This window comes from Phocoena sinus, chromosome 9, assembly GCF_008692025.1.
Source record: "Phocoena sinus isolate mPhoSin1 chromosome 9, mPhoSin1.pri, whole genome shotgun sequence".
In the NCBI taxonomy this organism is placed as follows: domain Eukaryota; kingdom Metazoa; phylum Chordata; class Mammalia; order Artiodactyla; family Phocoenidae; genus Phocoena; species Phocoena sinus.
The window spans coordinates 14,999,861-15,023,014 of record NC_045771.1 but is presented as its reverse complement, the minus strand read 5'-3'; the positions used below and the strand labels follow the sequence as shown (position 1 = coordinate 15,023,014).

Below are 23,154 nucleotides of genomic sequence, written 5' to 3'. Positions count from 1 at the left end.
AAAGTCCTAGAATGGTAGCTGTCCCTGTGGAAACAAAGCACTTATAAGCTTCATATTCTTTAATTCAGCCTTGGTTAGAAAACGTAACTGAAGCAGCTGAGGCCTCCCTTATAAACGAAGGGACATGAAAGTGGGTGGCGGCTGCCTCAAGTGCTTCTGGGACCTGCCACCTATGCTGCTAAGTTTTACAGCAAGTGAAGTCTACACTCATCTGGGGTCTTGTTATAACAGTGAGTCTCTGTCTAAGTACATCCACCAAGAAGAGTAAAGCGTTTTCCGTAGGACTGGATGATGTGTATCAGCCGTTCTCAGAACAGCTGAAGTGTCCATTTGAGACTTTAAATATTTATTATAGGAAAGCCCAGCTGTTAAGACGCTTGTCATGGAAAACTCTACTGGTCACAGGTTGATTCTCCCACTAACCCTGCTTATGACTGACTTGCTATGACATCATTGAACTAACTCAACTTAAGTCAACTTGTATTAAAGATTGCAGATATTCTTAAAATTCAGAACAGAGTGAAAAGCGTGTTTCCAGTTTATAAAATGTATTACAGTGGACATAAAGTGACGTTAGCTGATTAACTTTGAAACAAGGCGGACTTCAGTTGTCTCAACCTTCACAATGCTGTGCAGGGACTTCACAGAAAATGTGGAAACTTCAGGTGTGCAAGTGAAGACCCGATATTCAGGATTTCTCAGCCTTTCATAAGAATGCTGATCACGGGCTGATCGTAGGAGAGGGGCTCTGCCGTAAAAAAATATGTGTGATATTTTGAGTGAAAAAAAAGGAAGCTACAAATTAATATGCACTATTTCATCCCAATTTTAGAAAATTATATACCTGCGTATAAGCACAGGAAAAAAAACATTAATTGTGATTTTTCTCTAGGTAGTTAGATTATTGTATTTGCCCAATTTTTGCAGTGAACATATATTGCTTTTATAATCAAAGGAAAAAATCAATGTTAAGGAAAAAAAGTAAAGGAAAAGATCACTGCATGTCAAGTAATGTACAAAAAACAAAGATGCTACTGTACCGAACCGTCCAAAGGATTTACCTTTGGCCACAGGAGTTTTTATGTTGAACTCTGGTTCTTTGTCACTTTCCATCTTTCTCTTACTTCTTATAACAACATGTTATTTCCACGGTGAAAACAATATACACATTTTTAATATTCTACTTATAACCTCCAAGAAACGAGGCGAGACATTTGATGAACACTCACCTCATTGGTCGTCTTCTGGGACAGCAAGCGTCTCTCATTAAGGACCATCCAAAGGGCTGCCAGTAGCATCACAATTCCGTGACCACAGTCTCCAAACATCACAGCGAACAGGAAGGGGAAAGTGATGATGGTGTAGGGAGCTGTAGAGGTGAGACCCACCACAGCCTGAGTCCTCCCAACATTCTTTGGGCCCCACATCAAAGATTTCTCTACCACGATCTACAAGCTGGTTCCTTGTGTCTTTCTGATTCTGTCTTCCCTCACCATCCCCACCCCTGACACTCACTTAGCTCCCCCATACACTAGCTCATCAATGACTAAGTATTATTATTCCCCACTTTACAGATGAGCTGAGTTTTGGAGCAGCTAAGTGACTCTCCCCATGATCATTTACAAGTCAACTTAGTGACACAGCTTGTGACTCCAGTCTTCTGACTACAAGTCCTGTCTACGTCCATCTCCATCTCTCCCACACAACAGCTATGGGACTGTGCAGACGCCTACAGATGACCCTCATTGAATCAGTAAGGAAACAAGAACTGAAGCTGGCTGCCTGATACATCTACGGTTTAAGGGAGAACAGGTGAAATCTTGACGAAGAGCAAATCTTTCACTAATCACCATTTGCAAAAGACAATACAGGGCATTAGGAAACCAAATAAGATTTTAGGAATGTCACAGATCAAAGTGATTAACTGCCAAGGCCACTGTAGGGGTAAATCTTATCCAGTTTTCATTTTCAAGCTGCCTAGTTGTGCAATATGTCGGTCCCTTTACCTGGGTTCATCTCCCGGTAACTGCCTACACCATATGCATCGACAATATTCTGGAAGCCAGCTGTGAATTTATTGGTCCTGTTAAATGTGGGAGGAGCTGTTTTAGATTGCACTGCAGTCATGATGGGGACCATGGAGGAGCCGCTCAGTTCCTGCAAAAAGAACATACAAGAGGATGTAAGGAAGAGAGCCGTAGGCTAGGTGTCAGCAGGTACATCTCACAGTCCTACTCCTGCTGCCGTCACTTACTGGGTGAACTTGGGACAATTTTCTGACCTCTCTGAGACTCATGATCTCATCTGTAAAGTTAGTACTCTTCTCATTCCTCTTACAGGAGAGGCGTCAAGAGAGCAGAGCTCCTCCTGAGTCTCTGGTAATTTCCATTCTCCGGCTCCTGCAAATGTCATGCACTCTTCTGAGCCCTCTACTCTTCCCTCCTTCCTTCCTACTCACTCTCTCAAGAGTTCACTCACTTTCCTAATTCTGTTCCTAGATTCCCAACGGCCCTGACCCTCTCTGAAATTTCAATTCTCTTTTCATTGCCTGCCCAGGCTTTCAAACACACATGTCTCAACAACCCCACAAAAATCCAGGAGCCTAAAACTGAACTCGCCAACTTGCCCCAAAGCCAGGTCCTCCCCTGACCTCTCAGTAATCTCCAATCTCCAGATTCCAGGCACTTTGGAATCACGAGACTTGTCTCTTCTCTTGATTCGGTTAATCACCAAATCTTGCTAATCGTCCCCTTTAAGTCCCTCCTCTTCCCATTCCCACAGCCACCAGCCTGGCCCCGAGCCTCACCATCGGACTCCAGTCTCCTTCCCTTCCATTTAGTGCCTACTCCAGACCGCGTAATCCTTCTTTTAATAAAACAAACAAAAAGCACTACTTTAGTCATGTTACCCTCCCACTCAAAAATCTTCAAAGCCTTCCCATTACCTAAAGAATGAAATCAAATCTCTTTGGTCTTATAATCCAGACTTCTTTACAACATTGATTTAATCCTGTATTCACACCTTCACCCGCACTACTTCTCCATGGAAGTCAGCCAACTCCACACTAGGCTTCTCTCTTCTTCCCTTCTCCAAGTATTCACAATTCTCCAGCTCACCCCCCAGGAACCTTCTGGTCACTCCAAACTCCAGCAGCGCTTACCACCTGTACACTCAGTACAACTTAGCACCAACTAAACGAGTGCTCAGCCATCCTCCTAGCAACTCGATGACGTAGGTATCACCACAAGCCTCACTTTACAGATGAGGAAACTAAGGTGCCGAGAGATTAAGTAACTTCCCCAAGGTCACACAGCAAGTCGAGGACATCCTCACTCCACTTTTATATGCCTTTTCATGTGTGTGATTATGATCTCCTTGAGGGCAAGGACTGTGGCTTCCTCCTTTTTTCTAAACATGCCCTCCAGGAGCTGACACAATGCCTGGCATGGAGTAAGTATCTTTTGCTTATGTGATGATGATAATGATAGCCACTCCCTTCCACTTCTCTCCTCACCTCCTACCCACACAGGTCCTCTACTCCGATCTCGGGAAGTAATTATCTCACAGGACTGGAGATGCTGTAGAAATGGTCCCAAGTAGCCCTGTAGGAGTCTGGCCCCTTCACAATTACAGAATGTCGCTGTTGGGTTCAGACCCCTGCGTTAGGGCAGCCCTCCCGCACAGCCCGCTGTCTGCCCCACACGGCAGTGAAATGTTTCTAAAACACAAACTGGACCGTGTCGCTCCGGCACAGGAAGGTACACCACTAGAGAGTCCGTCCACCAGCACCTGCCCTGCAGCCTCTCCCCGACCTTACTCGAAGCCTTTCAACTTGCCGCGCCCCAGCTCCAACCACTGGCCACCCCACCTCTCTCCACCTGCCCACTGACCGCCCTTCCACGGCTCAGCCCGTGCACTCCTCCGGGAAGCAGCTGCCCCTCCCAGTCTGGGTGAAACGCTCTGTGTAAGTGCCCCATTTGGGTAGTTACTGGACCACGATGTGGGGACATTCAAATCCTACCTCCTGGCTACAGGACCGGGGTCAAGTTACTTCCACTCTCGGTGCCTCCGTTTCCTCATCTGTACAGAGGGGATAAAGATAGCTCCTATCTCCTCATCCAACCCGACCTCCAGGTTGGGTCCCTTCAGACCCTTCAGCCCGAAATCTCTTCCTCCCACCCTGCCTCATCTTCCCATGACGTGCAGGAAAGTCTGCTCCAGTGCCAGCTGCTCAGAGGGGCCTTCTCCCCAACAGCCCTAGAACGGTATTAGAAAGACCTAAAGCTTCGGGGCCCCAAAGGCCAAGCCATGCGTTCATCTGCTCCCACCAGGTATGCCACCCACTTAACAGGAAAGGTTCCCCACCTAGCCAGTTCTCCCAGCAGACAGACCAACGGCACACTGCCCAGGCTTCAACCTGATGAGTTTCACCTCCCTGCCACCCCAGAAAATCATTCAAACAAGCTAATAATCACACTCTCCCATGGAAACAGGGGTCCCCCATCCTCCTGTCACTATGAAGTCTGCCTCCCCTATAGCTCCTGCTGATTCATTCTGCTCCCAAGTGCAGGTCCCAAGTGCAACCTCCATGCGGTCCTGTGTGACGTGCAGTGTCCTCCCCTGGGCTGTGAGTATATGTGACAAACTGTGGCCAACCTCATCTGTCCAGTATCAGGTGTCGTCTGTTTGGCCAGCTTGCAATAGTTAGGGCAGAGGGTCCCTTCTTCACCAGTGGGGTGAATAGGTGATCAGACAGGCCCCTCACTCCCCACACCCTTCACTTTCCCCCTGCTTTACTTCCCGTTCACCACGATTTCACTGCCTGAAATCACATTGGTTAGGGACAAGCCTGCTGTCTATCTCCCTTTCGAGAAAGTCTATCAGAGCAGGCCTTTGCTCTGCCAGCACAGCCCCAGGTCAGTTCCTGGGGCACAGTGAACACCTAGAGGGGTGACTCAAGAGCGCGGTGAGAGCTACGTAAGGTGCGCTGAGTGCTCAGCACAGCGGCTGGCACAGGTGAGCAATCCGCTCCCTGCGTTCCGGCTGTTATTGCAGGTGCCTGGTTATCTGCCTTTCCAGCCAGACAAAGGCGGTACCTACCGGCATAACTAGCAGAGTGATGGCACATCAGTGCCCAGTACACACTTGCTAAGATCAAAGAAATGGTGCATGTTTATCAAACGCTGAGAAGAGCGGGAGTTTCTGACATGCGCCCACGCCCCGGGTAAGGACCGAAGGCGCAAAGATAAAGGAGACAATCCTACCAGGTGAGGTTCGCTTGACTTAGGAGGCTGACCAGCTGAGGGCCTGGCAGAGAGGCTGCTCAGGCTGGACGTGACTACCCGCCTCCTGCTCCACGCGCCACGCACCATGCCTTGCTCCAGTGCCCTCCTGATGCGCACAGCGTCTGCCACCGGGAACCAGATCTCAGCGATGATGCACTGCTGGGTGACGTCGATGTTGCACATGTTCAGAATGTGGTAAATGGCCTTCATCTTGTGCACTTTGATGACCCAGGAGTGCCAGTTGGCAGCTGCTTCTTGCAGGAGGTGCTGACGGTGAGACTCTGTCTGTGTTATGACCTGGGCAAAAAATACCAACAGCAAAACAAGGGGCACTCGTGGAGATGCCGGACAATGTGGCAACAATGGAGGCTCATCGGCCACGGGGGCGTCCTCTGCTCCTGGCCCCCTCTTCCAGCCTGCAGCTCTCACCTGGCCTTTCACGAGCAGTTTATCTCCCCCACTAGAGGTTAAAACCCTCAGGCAAGGACTATATCTTCCTCTTCTTCGAAATTCCTTATAGTACTATTGCGATGTATTGAATTGTGTCCTCCCCAAAAGATATGCTGAAGTCCTAACCCCTGGTAACTGTGAATGGGATCTTATTTGGAAATAGGGTCTTTGCAGATATAATCGAGTTAAAATGAGGTCATAAAATGAGTAGGGTGGGTGCTATTCCAGTATGACTGGTGTTTTTATAAGAAATTTGGACATGGAGGCACATAGGGAAGATATGTGTGATGCAGGCAGAGACCAGAGTGATGCATCTACAAAGCAAGGACCATCAAGGACTGCTGACAACTGCCAGAGGCTAGGAAGATGCCTTAGTCCACTCGGGCAGCTATAATGAAATACCATAGGCTGGGTGCCTTATAAACAACAGAAAGTTTTCACAGTTCTGGAAGCTGGAAGTCTGAGATCAGAATGTCAGCACGGTTGGGTGAAGGCCCTCTTCTGGGTTGCAGACCTCAAATTCTAACTTCACATGGCAGAAAGGGCAAGCAAGCTCTCTGGGGTCTTTTTTAGAAGGACACTAATCCCATCCACGAGGACTCCACCCTCACGACCTAATCACCTCCCAGAAGGTCCCACCTCCCAACACCATCACCTTGGGCATTAGGTTTTTGACATTCAAATTTGGGGGCAATACAAACACTCAAACCATAGGAGAACAGCTAAGGAAGGATCATTTCCTAGTGCGTTCAGAGGAAGCCTGGCTCTGCTGACACCTTGATTTCAGACTTTTCACCTCAGAACTGTGACAGAATAAATTTCTGTTGTTTTAAGCCTCGTAGTTTGTGGTAACCTGTTATAGCAGCAGTAGGAGACAAATACACCTATCAAAATGCCTCACATACATAACCTCTCCAATAAATGACAGACGAATTAATGAATGAAGGAATGAAGAGGCAATTTGGCCCCCACAGAATTTATTTAGTGGAATTAGTTTTTGTTCTGGTGATACAACACAGAAACCCTCTTCAGTAACCTCTACACGGGGCTACTCAAGTCATCCGAAATGTAAGTTTAGCATAACTTCCATTCTCCTCGTGCAGTTTTCATAAAATCCAGCAGAGTATTTGGGGGCAAAGGACTTCAAGGGTAATTGCTTCAGGGAACCACGGTCTCCCTGACAAGTGACAAAGAGGGAACAGAGAGGATGAGAACAATTAAACACAGCTTTTTCTGGGAAGATAAAGATGTTTGTTAGCCTAGGAGTTTCGAAAAACACACACACCTGATTTCTAAAGATACTCATTGAGGACCTAGAACTGTGCTGACCAAAACAGCAGCCGCATTTTATACAAATAAAAATCCCGTCCCCCAGTTGCACTAGCCACGTTTCAAGTGCTCAGTGGTCACATGTGGCCCATGGCTATCGCACTGGACTTGCAGGTTATATAACGTTTTCACCACCACACAGAGTTCTATTGGACAGGGCTGGTCTGGAATAGGCGATTTGATGTAGGCCCAACTCCTTTCAGTGACTACTTGCAAAGCTTATTGAAGAAAATCATATGTGTTGAGAGCCCATCCTAGCTGATGACAGATTCGAGAAGAGGATATGAATTGGGGGCGTGTTCATATGTGAAACTAGACTCACTGTCTTGACAGAATTAATTGCTTGGCTCACACAACTGGGCAATTCCGTGGAAACAGAATCAGCAAGACTGGCTGGTCGACTTAATTGGCTAGTGAGTTATATCACAGATGCGGCCTAGGCCAGTCTGGCAATAAAAGCCTCCTTTTATCAGACTGGGGTGGGCACCTGCAGGTTGACCAGGGCTGTGGTTAATTCTAAGCCCAGGCAAAGCATCACTGACATGCAGAATCATCACCGTGAACTTAGTGAACACTGCTCCCTAATTATGAAGCTCCTGCCGCAACAGCCAGAAGAGCATAGCAGACATTCCAGCCGGCCTTGGAGCAAGGGCCCTGGGAGACAGGACTTATAAGGAAACGGCAGACGTAGCCCATCGGCAGCCCCCGCTCGGGTCACCAGCCCGAACACCTCACTCACAGTGATTAAATCTTCCAGCCTCATGTTGACACCATCCAGCATCTCTCTGCGCTCCGACGCCGGCTCTGGGCAGGGGTATATGGTGGCTCGAAACCTGTGTTTCACACATTTCAAAGGACACACATGGGTTACCGCCAAGAAGCCTTCTGCACATCCTTTTCCGCTAACCCATCATTTGCCCACTTTGGTTAGATGACCGCCTTCCCCTAGGTTCTACGTATTGTATTCAATGTATTGCACACAACCTGACCTAATTCTGACCCAAATTGCTGATGAAAAGAGCCCTTGGGCTTCCCTGGTGGCGCAGTGGTTGGGAGTCCGCCTGCCGATGCAGGGGACACGGGTTCGTGCCCTGGTCCGGGAAGATCCCACATGCCGCGGAGCGGCTGGGCCCGTGAGCCACGGCCGCTAAGCCTGCACATCCGGAGCCTGTGCTCCGCAACGGAAGAGGCCACAACACTGAAAGGCCCACGTACCGCAAAAAAAAAAAAAAAAAAAAAAAGCCCTTAATAGCCACTTACCCATCACAAATCTTCTTGATTTTCTGCCTGAGCTGCTCTCCTTGATAAAATATGATGAATATATTCTTTTTAATTTCTTCTCTCTGGAAAATCAAAACAGTGAAAAATATATTTTTAGAAAAATTTAAAATTTTCTAAATTTAAAATTGGAAAACTTAAACTTCTCCCAGTTGATTCAAGTTCGTAACTCATGATGGTTGAGGGCAAGGCCACAGAGGCAGGCTGGGCGGGGCGCCCAGGAAGGCCGATACAGCCTTAAAGGGACCACCTTGCTGTTTGCTACACTATTTGGATCACAGTTGAGCCTTGTGTTCAGCTCTAAGCCCTGTGCTTAAGAGGTGTGTTAAGAAAACACCCAGAAGAGAGGGACCAGGATATTGCAAAGGCTTAAAATAAAAAGAGCTGATCTAGCTCACCAGAGTTAACTCATACACAACATTGACATTTCAGGGGGGACTGGGTGTTTGATATTTAACAAGGGTAGAGCCAGGTCTAATGTTGGACTCACACACTCAGTGTATGACCGTAAGAACCCTGATTAAATGCAATTTAAAAGTCCAAGTTTGACATTTCACAAGAAAGGAAAAAATATGCATTTCACAAGAATATCTGGAAAAGTTCAACGTTTACTGTAAGCGAAGAAATGTGCTGTTTTACTCTCTTTAGTTTGGGATGGGGGGGGTAAAGGCAAAATGAAACCCATTGTTGGAAAAGCGGTAACAAATCCAACGCACTCATCACACACCACTTGGGTATCATGTATCTTTGGAATCAGGTACGACCCCAATGAAAAGCCATTTGTCAGGACCTATCGAGGGTCATGAAAATGCTCACACCCTTTAAGCCAGCAGTCCTATTTCCTGAATTCATGCCATGGAAATACTTCAAAATAAAAATCCACATGCATGAAGATGCTTATCATAGTGTCTATATTCTGGAGAAAAATTGGAAATAAAGTGTCTAATAACCGACGGTTAATGTCCCATCAACTCAATGGAAACATGAGGGACCAACTGAAAATAATACCAGAACGAACTGCCTCTTTGCTAGGTGCTCATGGGAGCAGGGAAGTACTTCAGGATTTGGGGAACTGACTGCTTTACATTATTTGAAGGAATAAAGGTTCCTTCAACCATGGAGTTCACCCCTAGTCCTTTGCTGAATCTCTCAGATCCTTCTTTGTCTCTGGATCCACCAGAACCAGGAATCCATTCTGATCTCATGCTATCTGTTCAGTGATCTTCAATGTCACCAGGCTAAAGTCATCTTACTTTGTAAATACTCTCTCTACCACCATGACTATTCCATGTCAAAACGTGATTGTGAAAAGGAATGATTCAATTGTCGAATTTTAAAATGATATTTATAAATGGCACATAGTAATACAGGAGGGCATTTATGTTATTTAAATCAAGAGAAGGCCAAAAAAAATGATTTCCATGCTATTTCTACAACCATATTAAATTACACCTGCTTATGGCTATGGACTAGAGAGAAAGAGGACAAGAAAAAAATAAAGACATTAGAATGGTACTGCATTTTTTTTTTAAAACAAGTGCTTTTTTCTTATTTTAAATTGTATTTGTTTTAACAGTGAAGTTGTTTTCCACGAAATAAAACTTAAAATTACATTTTTTTAGCCTCTACTATAGACAAGATTATGACTCTTTTAGAAATAAGCCCAGCTTCTTGGAATTAAAAAGTAAGTGGATTTAAATACTGGCCGGAAGGGTGGAGGAAGCATACCCTATAGATTTAGTAGCAATACCGTGTGGCACTCAGTGAAGGGGACCCTCAAAATCTTTGTTCGAAGTGTGTGGCCCACTGACTACCAGCAACTAACTGCAAGCTGATTAGAAATTCGGGCTCCCGGGCACCACCACCCACTGAATCAGAATCTGTCGATACACTGAACAAGATCTCATGCTCCCATGAACACTGGAGCTTGGGATGCACTGACCTAAATCAGTTCTCAGTGCTTTGTGATGAAGACACAGCTGCCATTCCACATGGCACTACTACAGCTAAGTTTCCAGGAACTGGTACAGCTACGGTATTTGGAGGAATGAGCACTTACGAGGTGTCAACAAGACTCAGTTCTTTCATGGGTATTTTTTAAAAGGAGGGGTTGGGGAGGAAAAAAGAAAAGAAAGGAGAAAAAAAGGAAATAGATATTAGCTTCATAGAGCTAAAGACTCAGTGTTTGAGAGAATGAAACCCTTCTGGTGGGGCTACAGAAAATTTAAGAAAACATTTCCTGCAGCCTGAGATACCCACTGTAACGGGATCTTCCAGAACTGTGTCCATCTCACTGAACTTTAAGTAGATGTTTCCTCGGCAAATTCGCCACAGCAGCCTCTCAAAGGAAGCCATCCTCTCCCGGTTGACCACACCAGCCGTGAACCTGGGCAGTCAGAAGAGGACATATTACTGAGGCACAGGGAGCGGGGTGCAGAGAAAAGGCCCTGTAGGATAGGAAGATATGCAATCACAAGGTGGAGGACCACCTTCCCTCTGAGCGGGAGGTAAGGACATAGCCCTGATGGGCAGGGGCCACAAGGCCACTCTGGATCCCAGCCCCAACTTTCCCCAAGTCCCTTTTGACCTCCTGTTTCCTTTGACATGTCCGGGTTTCCTTAATCATCCCAATACTATACATACACTTATTTGCAATTAAAAATACGATAGACCATTCATTATAGCATTGTAGCTAAAGGGAACAAGTGTTCAACCTGCTCAACAATGGTTTCTATGAGTTTATACAAATAAGGTACTAAAACTGAAACATATATATTGATTTCTATACATCTCTGCTTTTACAATCATCTAGGTATCTAGATAATTTCTGATCCGAACTTTTCAAATGAACTTTAGAATGGTTACTTTCACTGGCCTATTACTTTAAATGTACATTGATTCTGTATTACCTTCCGATCAAATATTTTCAATACATATTTTCCTTGCCATTTCAAATTCAATGTCTAGTGCCTCAAATAGCATGCCCCCAAGTACCTATTGAATAAAAAACTAGAATTCTAAAACTCATTTTCATCAGTTTTACTTGGACACTGAATGAAATCCCATTTTGAATCACCACACATTTTGGTGGGTATTATCACATCCTATTACCTCTACTTGTGGAAGACACGATTGCATAACTACCTCATCGCTAATTACACTCAAACTTCACACTCCAAATTTATTTTATTACCAAAACAGTATTTTAGAGACCAGGAAAAAAAAAAAAAACATGTATCCCATAATTGTTCCAAAGCCAGGGAACAGTTGTGAAACCCCATCTAAACAATTATCACTACATCCTTCCCATGTGGAGACAATACACACATCGCACTCTTCAGACCCAAGAAGGTCAGTATCACCATAAACAAGGTAACACTACCTGCAACTCCACTAACCTGGTGAGGTTAAACTTGGGTTTATTACTGGTGGAGGCCTTACAGTCGTGTGAAAGAGTCCTCATGCCGGTCGCTATTTGTCCATTCATTCATTCATTCACTCAAACACTCAGGGAAATGTTGCACCGGGCACTGAGCTACGGACCAGGGAGCCATCTACACATAACCTTCAGAGCAGGGAGTTTCACTAACCCCAGCTTTCCACTCATGTATGCAGGTGTAGGTCTTAACTCCAGGAGACCAGAAGTGTCTTCCATAAAGAAATCATCAGCTAAATTGGTTTCCGTCTGAAAGTCAAAGAATCACTATTTTCATTTAAATGTATTTAGACTACCTTAAAACCACACCTCATAGTTTTGTCTGCTTTTAATGATATTTCAATTTTCCACAAATAGTTAGAATTCAAAAGGTAGACTGCTTAGACCTGATCTATTTTTCTGTTTTAAATAAAGATTTATGTGCGTGTCAAAAAAAAAAAAAAGGTAGAGTGCCCCTTGACAGATCAAAAAGCTTCCGCAGTCTCTTCCTACCAAAATCCCAAACCTGCTCAAACTAACTGGTGCTTTTTTCTGACTTCCACTTCTGTCTGGGCCATTTGGGGCACCACATCCTTTTTAGTGAGCACCTTAATGTTTCTGCATTCATTTCAACCAGTACCACGTGCCACCCTAACCCTCCCCCTCCCCCTCGGCCCAGCCATGTGACAGAAACAGCACAATTTATTCATATTCCAAACCAGCCAGTTGTCGATATGGAAATTTGAGGTTCTGGCGGAAAAGGCCCTTGAATAAATAGTCCCCAAATTACAACCTCAAAGAAGTCCTGGGTTTTCTTCAGGAGATGTTTGAATTCAGTCAGTTCTAGGAAGCTTTTCTTCAAAGCCTGATAGTTCTCATTGGCTTCCTGTAACTCTCCTTCCAGTTTTTCTAGAGCAGTCTATGCAGGAGGGAAAAGAAAGTAAGCCGGGCAGAAAGCATTATGACGTTTACTGTACATTAACCGTAACGGATAACTAAATATCAAAGCGGTATTCAGTGCATCACAAGGTAGCTTGAAGTTGAGAGGCCTGTTCAGTCAAACTCAGCAAGATTGTGGAGCTGTAAGTAAAGCCGCTCACAGGAGTTCTCTCATCAAATGGGGAGGATCAGAAAACAATCTGGGGGAAGGGACGTTAGCTGCATGAGGAAGTGAAGGCATTTCAGCAAATCACGTCTCTGCCCCCATTTTAAACACTGAATAGGGAAGCTGGAGTAAATTTACATGTTGAGAATTCCTTCTGCCCCAAACACGTTATAGTGATAAAATACAAAATATATTTTCTCATAAGATATAAAAAGATAAACCACCAGTTCTGAGTGGGGGGGTCCTGGAGAACCAGGTACAAGCAAGTGAAAAAGGCAACATAGAGAAGCACAGAAGGCTTCTGTGAGCAAAGAAGGCAAGATTACAAAAACGAAGAAGAAACCAATCTCCCTTTCAAGTGAGGCTACAAAAAGAATACGGCTCATGAAGAAATCTAATGACAGGAAAAGTCACCAACAAAATCAACAATCAGAACACAAAATCTCAGTGGGTGGAATTATTTTTACAGAATAGTCTGAAAGAGTTTTGAATGTTCGAAGAGATAGACAAAGGTATTACTTCCACTAAAAAGTAAAACAAGAAATTACTAAACAAACATGTCATAAAATGAAAGAACAGGAAGTATTAAAAAAGAACTACTTAGAAATCTTAAAAATGTAACATACAGCTACTGAAATTCAAAATCCAATAGGTGAGTAGGGACTTCCCTAGTGGTGTAGTGGTTAAGACTCCGCACTCCCAATGCAGGGGGCCTGGGTTCGATCCCTGGTCAGGGAACTAGATCCCACATGCATGCCACAACTAAGAGTTCGCGTGCCACAACTAAGGAGCCCTCGAGCCGCAACCAAGACCCAGTGCAACCAAATAAATAAATATTAAAAAAAAAAAGATCCAACAGGTGAGGATCAACTCTCTACTGGACACAATTTGAGATTTAGCAAATAATGTTAAAATATGAAAGCTCATTTCTCATTCATCCAATATCCATCAACAATAGAATGGATAAAGTGTGGTACATTAAATAAAAGAAACACTACCCAGCAGTGAAAATGAATTCATTTCAGAAACATGAAAAATACAAAATTCAGGTAGTGATTATCTCCAAGGGAGGAGGGGAGGGGTGAGATGAGGGGCACACAGAGGGCTTTAAGAGCATCACTGCAGTGACCTTTCATCTTATACAGGGTGGTGACACTTGATACTTGCTATATCATTATTCTTTGTACCATACATGTATTTTCTAAAAATCCTAATACACCAATTATTTAATAAAAACAATTACAAATGAATCCATACTTAAACACATTGTAGTGAAACTATAGAACAAAGACAAAACCTTAAAGGCCATTGAGGGAAAAAAGACATATAATCCACAAAGGAAGGAGCATTGAACCAGCAGCAGATTTTATGGGAAGAATTTACTAAGTGTGTATCTCCAGATGTTAAGCTTAACTATAATCTATAGCTTTCAACCCAAGAGAAGGGTGAAAAGGGTTGAAGGTCATTACAGAAAGGCAGGAAAGGGGAGGAAAACAACAAAGGAATGGTATAACAAAGAGCCAGTAACTCAGTAATCACAATAAACGAAAATGGATTAAGGTCACCTATTAAAAGACTGACAGTATCATGCTAGATGTTTCAAAAATCCATCTAAGAGACACCCTTACCGAAGAAATTAAACAAACAAAAAATAAATAAATAAAAAGATTTCCATGCAAATGTTAGTTCCTATCTTCTAAAAAAAGCACCTTAATATCAGACAAAATTGAATATTTAACATTTTTCAAACATACTTTAGTAGGGAGACCACATAATGAACCCACACACTGGTCACCCAGCTTCAATCGCATCCCATTCCTTCCCCTCTCAAAAACAATCACTACCCTGAATTTTGAACACTGACTATAGGTGGCACAAGTTGGGGAAAAAAATGAAATCCTCATTTCTTCTTTTTTTTTTAAATAAATTTATTTATTTTTGGCTGTGTTGTGTCTTTGTTACTGTACGCAGGCTTCAGTAGTTGTGGCACGTGGGCTCAGCAGTTGTGGCTCACGGGCTCCAGAGCGCAGGCTCAGTAGTTGTGGCTCATGGGCCCAGTTGCTCCATGGCGTGTGGGATCCTCCCGGACCAGGGCCCGAACCCATGTCCCCCGCATTGGCAGGCGGACTCTCAACCACTGCGCCACCAGGGAAGCCCCAAAATCCTCATTTCTTAACCATCTGCTCTATCCATTTAATGATTCCATTAAAAGTAATGCTGCCATTAAAAAAATTTTGGAGGACTATGCAGTATCTAAGAAGTGGTTTACAACATGATGGTAAATGGAAAAGTAGAAAACTATAATGTATATTATGGATACGTAGTTATAAAAAATACAGCTGGCAAGAATAAAAACAGAAAAATTAAGGCAGTTTAAGCTGAGATGGTAGATTTGTGGGTACATTTTATTTCCTGAATTATATTATTCCCTCTAGGATTGCTACGAAAGCCTCTTTAGAAATTCTACAAGGCAAGGGCCCAAGCCACTGTGTAGTACTGCCAGGATTCTCCTTTCTAGGAATGTGGGAGGAACACTCAAGTCACTGCCAGATCAGCTGAATCAATGAACCAATCCCTGTGATCAATGGTAAGACACATATTACTCTCATAAGCACATGTTGTTTTAATTTCATCTTTACAATAAATAGTATCTAGAAGGAAAATACTGAGCAAAGACTGTTGGCACGCATCTGACTGCCCCTTATCTAACTGGTTATTATTACAAATGTGTACAGTTTCAAACCAACCAGTCAGCCCATAACAAACTCACTGGGATGAAGTGATTTTTTAAGCTCCTGTCTAAAACATATAACCAATGTCAATTTGGAAATAAAAATACTTGTTACCTGTTTAACAAAAGCAAGAGTCTCCATGCGTGTCAAGTTTCAATGTAATATCAAAGAATATCTGCAGTTATTTGAAAAGGCTATTAAAATTCTCCTCCCTTTTCCAACTACCTATTGTGCAAGGCTGAATTCTCTTTACATACTTCAGCGAGAATAACATATCCCAACAGATTCAGAGCAGAACAGACACGAGAAGCCAGTCTTCTATTAAGCCATGCATTTAAGAAATTTGCAAACGACCTCACTCTTATTCACTAAAGTTTTTGTTTTGGAAAATACAATTATTTTCCGTTAAAAAAATGTTAACATGTAATGAGATATTGTTATTTTTAAATGAGTTACAGCAAGTCACCTACTTACCAACGAGTTCTGTTCCAAGAGCGCGTTTGTTTGTAAGTCCAACAAAATTAACCTAGGTACTCAACTAACAACACAATCGGCTACGTAGTACTGTATTGTAATAGGTTTATAATGCTTTTCACACAAATAATACACGAAAAACAAACACACACAAAAAATTCTTAACCTTACAGTACAGTACTTTGAAAGGTACAACTGTACAGTACAACAGCTGGCACACAGGGGCTGGCATCGAGTGAACAGGCAAGAAGAGTTACTGCCTGGAGGAGGGAGAGGAGGTGGGAGATGGTAGAGCTGAAGGACTGTCAGCAACAGGAGACGGAGGGCAAGCTGCAATTTCACTCACGCCTGACGTTGATGGCACAGGTTCTGGTTCTTTGCTGGAACCAGATGCACGTTCGCATCTTTGAAAGTTTGCAACTTGAAGGTTCGTATGTAGGGGACCCACTGCAATAACTAGTTTGCTTTTTTTCAGCTTTAGTTCCTAATGCAGTAATATCAGTAAATATAACCCTCATAAATAAAGCTCTTTGGGATCCTCAATATCGTATAAGAGTGTACAATCAAGGGATCTGCCCGAGGACAGCGGAGGACTTGAGAGGTAGGACAGGGCTGAGGAGAGCGGGCTTTGCTGCCAGCATGGGCCTGACATAGGTAAGAAGGGAACCATCGTACATTCTCAAGCAGGGAAGTGACAAGATAGAGCGACACCATGACAAAAATTAGGCTGGCGGTAGGGAGGCAGAAGGGACTGGAATGAAAAGAGGATGAAAAAGATTATACATATGGATAACTGAGCCACTTTGCTGAATGCCAGAAACTAACACAACACTGTAAAAAAAAAAAAGAATGAAATAGTTAAGAAGAAAGTTGGAAAACTAGGAAAACTTCTGCCAAAACTCAGAAATAAGATTAGAGTGATTTTGCAGCAACATGGATGGACCTAGAGATTATCATACTAAGTGAAGTGAGGCAGAGAAAGACAAATATCATATGATATCACTTATATGTGGAATCTAAAAAAAAAAAAAATACAAATGAACTTATTTACGTTCACAGGCATAGAAAACAAATTTAAGGTTACCAAAGGGGAAGGGGAGGAGGGATAAATTAGGAATTTGAGATTAACAGATACACAGTACCATATATAAAATAGATAAACAACAAAGTTGTACTACATAGCACAGGGAACAATGTCTTCTAATAACCTATTATGGAAAAGAACCTGAAAAAGAACATATATGTGTATATGTATAACTGAATCACTTTGCTGTACACCAGAAACTAACACAACATTGTAAATCAACCATACGTCAATTTAAAAATAAAGATTATGGTAAAAACATGAGCCATTAAGATATCTCACAGTCCACAAGATCAGCTCTAGGTGTTTAGGAAGGTAAGGGGGAGGGGAGCTGTTAATTAACAGGGCTGGTATTAGAAGACTAGTGATAAGACTGAAAGTGGAGATGACTTTATGGAAATCCGATTCATATGGATTAAAAACGTTCTCCCCAAATGTCCAGATTTTAATAAGACAAGATCCAAAATATTTCCTAGGGGAGTTGCCAGCCTCATATTTCTGTTAGAGGATCTAGACTTATACTACTGATGACTTCAACAATTTCAAGAATTTTAAGTTATCTTAAAAGAAAACAAAAAACAAACGAGAAAACCCAGCCAGAGATAAGGTTCAACTCGGTGAAGCTCTTCCTTACCTGCCCGCCTCCCTTAGGGAGCCCTTCCTCCTCTGACAATAAAAACTCCAATTTTTTTTTTTTTTTAATCAAGATCTACAGGGCTGGGACTTCCCTGGTAGCACAGTGGTTAAGAATCCGCCTGCCAATGCAAGGTACATGGGTTCGAGCCCTGATCCGGGAAGATCCCACATGCCATGGAGCAACTAAGCCCGTGCGCCACAACGACTGAGCCTGCGCTCTAGAGCCCGCGAGCCACAACTACTGAACCCGTGTGCCACAACTACTGAAGCTCGCGCGCCCAGAGCCCGTGCTCCGCAACAAGAGAAGCCACCGCAGTGAGAAGCCCGCGTACCAGGACGAAGAGTAGCCCCCGCTCACCGCAACTAGAGAAAGCCCGTGCGCAACAACGAAGACCCAATGCAGCCAAAAATAAATAAATAAATAAATGTATTTTTTAAAAAAGATCTACAGGGCCTTCTGGGATCTGGTTCTGCCTACCTTTTGGCATCCTCTCCCTCTGCCTCACCCTGCCTTCTCTACCACCTGCTCTAGAGGGCTCCTAGAGGGCAAGACCATGTTTCACTTCTCTCTAAGGTGCCCTGTGTGTGGCAGGTACTCAGTGTTTTATAAAAGCAACTAGACAGAAAGGGGAAAGAAAGAGGAAGGGCCCCACCAGCCACAGTGACCTTGGCTAAAGAAAACTGCTGTCTTCTCACACTTGACCTCAGGAGCCAGTCTGAGGAGAGGCCTCAATCCAGACTGGAACAAATGCATCAGCTATTTCCCACCACACAGATAATTAGAAAACAACCCATTGGATCCAGCAATTCCACTTCTGGGTATTTTATCCAAAGGAAATGAAATCACTATCTTAAAATGATATTGACATCCCCACGTTCACTGCAGAATTAACAATAGCCAAGACGTGGAAAAACACAAGTGTCCACCAACAGATGCGTGGATAAAGAATATGTGGTACATATACACAAAGGAATATTATTCAGCCATAAAAAAGGGAAGGAAATCCTGCCATTTGCGACATGGATGTACCTCGAGGGCATTCTGCTAAGTGAGGTGAGTCAGGCTGAGAAAGACAAATACTGTATGATCTCACTTACATGTAGAATGTGGAGCCTAAAAAGAAACTAAACTCAGAGATCCAGAGAATAGATTGGTGGTTGCCAGAGGCGGGGTGAGGGGGGGTGGGTGAAATGGGTGAAGGGGATCAAAAGGTGCAAATTTCCAGTTATAAAATAAGTCCTGGGAATGTAATGTACAGCATGATGACTGTCATTTTAAAAAAGAAGAAAGAAAAAAAGGAAACCTCCCACTGTGCCAGTGTAAGGTCTGTTCAGTGGCATCATATAGACAAAACTTTGCTACCTGTAAGAATCTTATGTCCCAAAGGAAACCACTCCTCAAAGTGGAGTGAGCTTCCCTAGGGCTACGTTGAGAAAGAGAGCTCTCTCCTGGATTAGGGAGAGTGACTCTAAAAATTGCACCATGGGATTTTCCTGGGGGAGTAACACTGAGAAGTGGAACAACACATAAATCCGCCTCCCCACCTTCAGCAACGGGGTAAAGGACCCATGAGAGGCTTGCAGAGGCCCCAGGAGACAGACTTCGTGACTGTCCTCAGTAAAGTCGCAAAGAACCTACCTCCAGGGTAATCATTTCCCGTGGGAGAGGGGTCGACGGGGACTTCTCAGGCACCTGAATCTCAATCTCATTTTGCATCTGATCTTCCAGAAAACCTGAGGGACAAAACCCCACCAGAGAGCCCGAGGTGACTGTATTTTCTCATACCTACGAAATGGGGTCAAGCAGGACAGGTGCCTTTCCCAGCTCAGCTGCCTTAATGGCCCTGGGGACCTGCCACAGCACCTGGATCCCATTTCTAACCTCCCCGACCCATCTCCAGGATCACCTAGAGTAGCATTACAAATAGGGGCATATTACAGGACACCAGCCCTGCAAACCATTTCCCTCCCTGCCAGTTCACTTTTAGACAGCAAGCAGAAAATTGGCTCACGGAGGATTCTCTCCAGCGATTCACACCTTCTGACTTCATTCACAAATTTCCTTTGGAAGCGGCTCTCATTCACATTTAACTAGAAGGGAGGCGAAGAAACCACAAGGCACACATTAGTAGCAACTGCTGCCAACATATTCTCTTTGGTTATTTTATTACATTTTTTTAATGCTGGAGAATGTTGCTGGAATCGTCTTAGAACTAGATACTTCTGTGCACAAGACAGCAGAGTTCCAGGCAAAACACACCTTGATGTTCTTACACTCAACCCCCCAAATGCCTTAAGTTCTGGCCTCCTTATACTTCTAAGAGTCCTCTTGTAGCTAAGGTTTCCTTATTTTTAGCTGCACTGACTATCCAAATTGCCTTGAATTCCTCAAAGGCGTCATGCATATGGCAGGACCTTGAAAACTGTACAGCTCCCTGCAATGTATCCCTGTCTTCAACAAAAAGTCAGTGTCCTTGTGGTGGTGACTTCACAGCTCAGCCCAATAAATGTTGTTGAGGAACTGCCCCATGTCAGGTCCTGAGCTAGGAACTAGGGCCACAAAGAACAAGACGTGACCCTTCTCTGCAGGGCTTACTTTTGACCCTGACCTTAGTGAGAAAATAAAGAGTTCAATTTTCTAAATTGGATTCAAAAGATTTTGGTGAGGATCTAAACTGCCTCTGGGAAATGATAACCCAACATCATACTCAAGACAGCCCAATAGTGACAGATGGTGAACAGACTTCTCATGGTGATCATTTTGAAATGAAAAGAAATATCGATATCCTGGTATCATTGTATACCGGGAACTAACATAGTCATAGGTGTAGGTCAATTATACTTCAGAAACAAACCAACCCATAGAAAAAGAGATCAGATTTGTGGTTACCAGAGGTGGGGGGTGAGGGAATGGAGAAATTGGATGAAGATAGCCAAAAAGTACAAACTTCCAACTATAAGATAAACAAGTACTAGGGATGTAATGTACAACATGGTAAATTATAACTAACACTGCTGTATGTTATATATGAAAGTTAAGAGAGCAAATCCTGAGTTCTCATCACAAGGAAAAAAAATTTTTTTCTATTTAATTTCGTATCTACAGGAGATAATGGATGTTCACTAAACTTACTGTGGTCGTCATTTCATGACGTATGAAAGTCAAATCATTATGCCGTACACCTTAAACTTACACAGTGTTATAGGTCAATTATATCTCAATAAAACTGGAAGAAAAAAAAAAAAGAAACAGTCTAGCCCAAGAATGTCACTGCAGAGACTGTGGACTCCAGGATACTTTTTCCTCAGACTAACTAGTCAGGAAGAATTGGTTTCTGCCCTGAGAAAAAGGTTGGTAATCCATGTGCCCATTGGATATATCAAATGTTCTGAAGATGGTACATCAGAAAATAAAATACAGTGCCATCTTTGTGATTAGAGTTTCAAAACATTCCTAGAGAGGAGACACATAGGGAGGAAGGGAGAACATGTTTGCAAGTAACTTGCCCAGTGTTATCGCAAATCCTAGCCAGAAGAACTAGAAACACCGAATTCCATCTATTCCAGCCCAGGGCTCTTCTCTCTGAACTTTGTTCACTCCCAAGAAGTAGAAACTCCACCTTCTTCTGGTCTCCAAAGAATGCAGTACTTACATCTTTGAACTGAACCAATCCAAGCTCTCCAAGCTCGGCTACACAGCAATATGCAGCCTCAACCTGGAGGAAGAGCTGTGACAAACACATCTCCTCACTTCGGAATATGGACGCCATCTTGACCCAGCCTTGGTCTGCAGGAGACAAAGGTATTTGAGGTAACAAATGGGTGAAAACCTTAGGACGAAAGCTGGTTTTAGTTGCGTCAAATTAAAATCCAACAGAACTAAAAAATGCAACAGGAATCACTCCTGATTTCTAAAATATTAACAAAAACAAGGTAGCAATTTTCACCACCTATCAGATTGGCAAAAGATTAAAAGATATGATTAAAAACTCACGTTTGTGGAGAGTATGGGGAAGCAGGCATTTTCATACAGTTAATACTTGAAGTGTTACATTTGTACAGCTTTTTAGAGAGCAATTTGTCAATATCTACCAAACTTTATATTACTCATATCCCTGACCCAAGATTTCCACTGCTCTTCACCCAGATAAACTTGGAGATGTATGGGGAAATAGACTCACAAGGATGTTTCTGATAACACTGTGTGTACTACTAATAATAAATAGACCTAACCTAGAGATCCATCAACAGGGGGAATGATTCAGCTGATACAACAGAACCCTGTGCAGTCAGCAGGAATTTTTTTAAAAATCTGTATGTCCTCTATAAGGAAAAAGGATATTCACCTAGAATCCATTCTCATCCAAGACCCAATAGACTGCCCTATTGCTGCCAAACCAAATTGTCTTCCTCGAAGTCCAACCTTTTGGAAGAACTGTCACACCTCCCAGAGGGAGTCCCTTCTCCTTATCATTTTATAATATATAATCTACTATTTGCCAGACATTGGGTTTATCCTTCCTGTTTTAATCCTTCCATTGTCCCATTTTCCCACAGGATAAAGTCTAAAACCCTTGACGTAGCCAGCAAAGGGCTGCGTGCATCGTCTGGCCTCGACCTTCCCCTCCAGCTTCACAGAATTTCTCCTACTTACCCTAGATTCAGAACCTCAACTGCTTCCTCCCCACCCTGCATTCCCCACACCGCGCATACTCCTGTCATTCCTCCCTCTGGGTGTCAGGATCCTCTTCCTCCATAAGCTTTCCGATCCCCAGCACTCCCAGTGAACTTAGCCCCCTCCTATATATTCCTCCCAGAATATAATCATATGCAATTACTTGCTTAGTGTCTGTTTTGCCCACTAACCAGAAAGATCCATGAGGTCAGAACTCTGTGTTTTTCACTCCATCACCAGTCTAGCTCAATGCCAAAGAAGGTGCTCAAAAAACGTTTCCCGATTTATGGACTAGAGGCTAACCCTCATCCCTCCCTCCAGAATGCAGAGTCTGGTTTTCCATTTTTGCCTTTTGACACCGAGATGAAGGAATTTTTCATCCTGCTAATTCTGGTAACTACGGCGATGTTTTCATAGAAACGAGACGGAAGACATTAGCTTCTTGCAGACCAAAGAGCACAAGGTAGAGACCCCTTCTTCCTACCCAGCCTTGTCCGAGCAGGTCCTGGGCGCGGGTCTCCCGCGGCTTCCTTCGCCGGACCCCGAGCTGGCAGCACGGGCCGCAGCGGCCGGGCCGGGTGTGTCGGGCTGGCGAGCGGCGGGCCGGATGGGACCAGCCCGGCCGGGGACTCCGCGGGCGACCTCCCTGCGGCGACGGCCGAGCCCCTCCTGCGGCTTCTCCTCCCCGGGC

The 23,154-nt window shown here is 43.8% G+C and overlaps 1 protein-coding gene across 5 annotated transcripts in view; it reads right to left on the bottom strand.

The window, feature by feature from the left end:
* ATP6V0A4 (ATPase H+ transporting V0 subunit a4) overlaps window positions 1-23,154 on the bottom strand; it is a 72,535-nt gene that overhangs the window by 26,102 nt on the left and 23,279 nt on the right. For 2 of the 5 annotated variants that reach the window (XM_032643739.1, XM_032643743.1), the window contains 11 exons: window positions 21,442-21,575; window positions 19,801-19,879; window positions 19,428-19,522; window positions 12,551-12,676; window positions 11,933-12,027; window positions 10,602-10,728; window positions 8,325-8,407; window positions 7,804-7,897; window positions 5,370-5,582; window positions 2,007-2,157; window positions 1,230-1,369 (listed from right to left, as the gene is read on the bottom strand). In XM_032643739.1, coding sequence (XP_032499630.1) covers window positions 1,230-1,369; window positions 2,007-2,157; window positions 5,370-5,582; window positions 7,804-7,897; window positions 8,325-8,407; window positions 10,602-10,728; window positions 11,933-12,027; window positions 12,551-12,676; window positions 19,428-19,522; window positions 19,801-19,879; window positions 21,442-21,558 — 1,320 coding nt within the window. In that variant the 5' untranslated portion in view covers window positions 21,559-21,575. Of the gene's footprint in view, window positions 1-1,229; window positions 1,370-2,006; window positions 2,158-5,369; window positions 5,583-7,803; window positions 7,898-8,324; window positions 8,408-10,601; window positions 10,729-11,932; window positions 12,028-12,550; window positions 12,677-19,427; window positions 19,523-19,800; window positions 19,880-21,441; window positions 21,576-22,947; window positions 23,094-23,154 lie in introns of those variants that run through there. The other 3 variants (XM_032643740.1, XM_032643741.1, XM_032643744.1) reach the window with 3 other exon arrangements.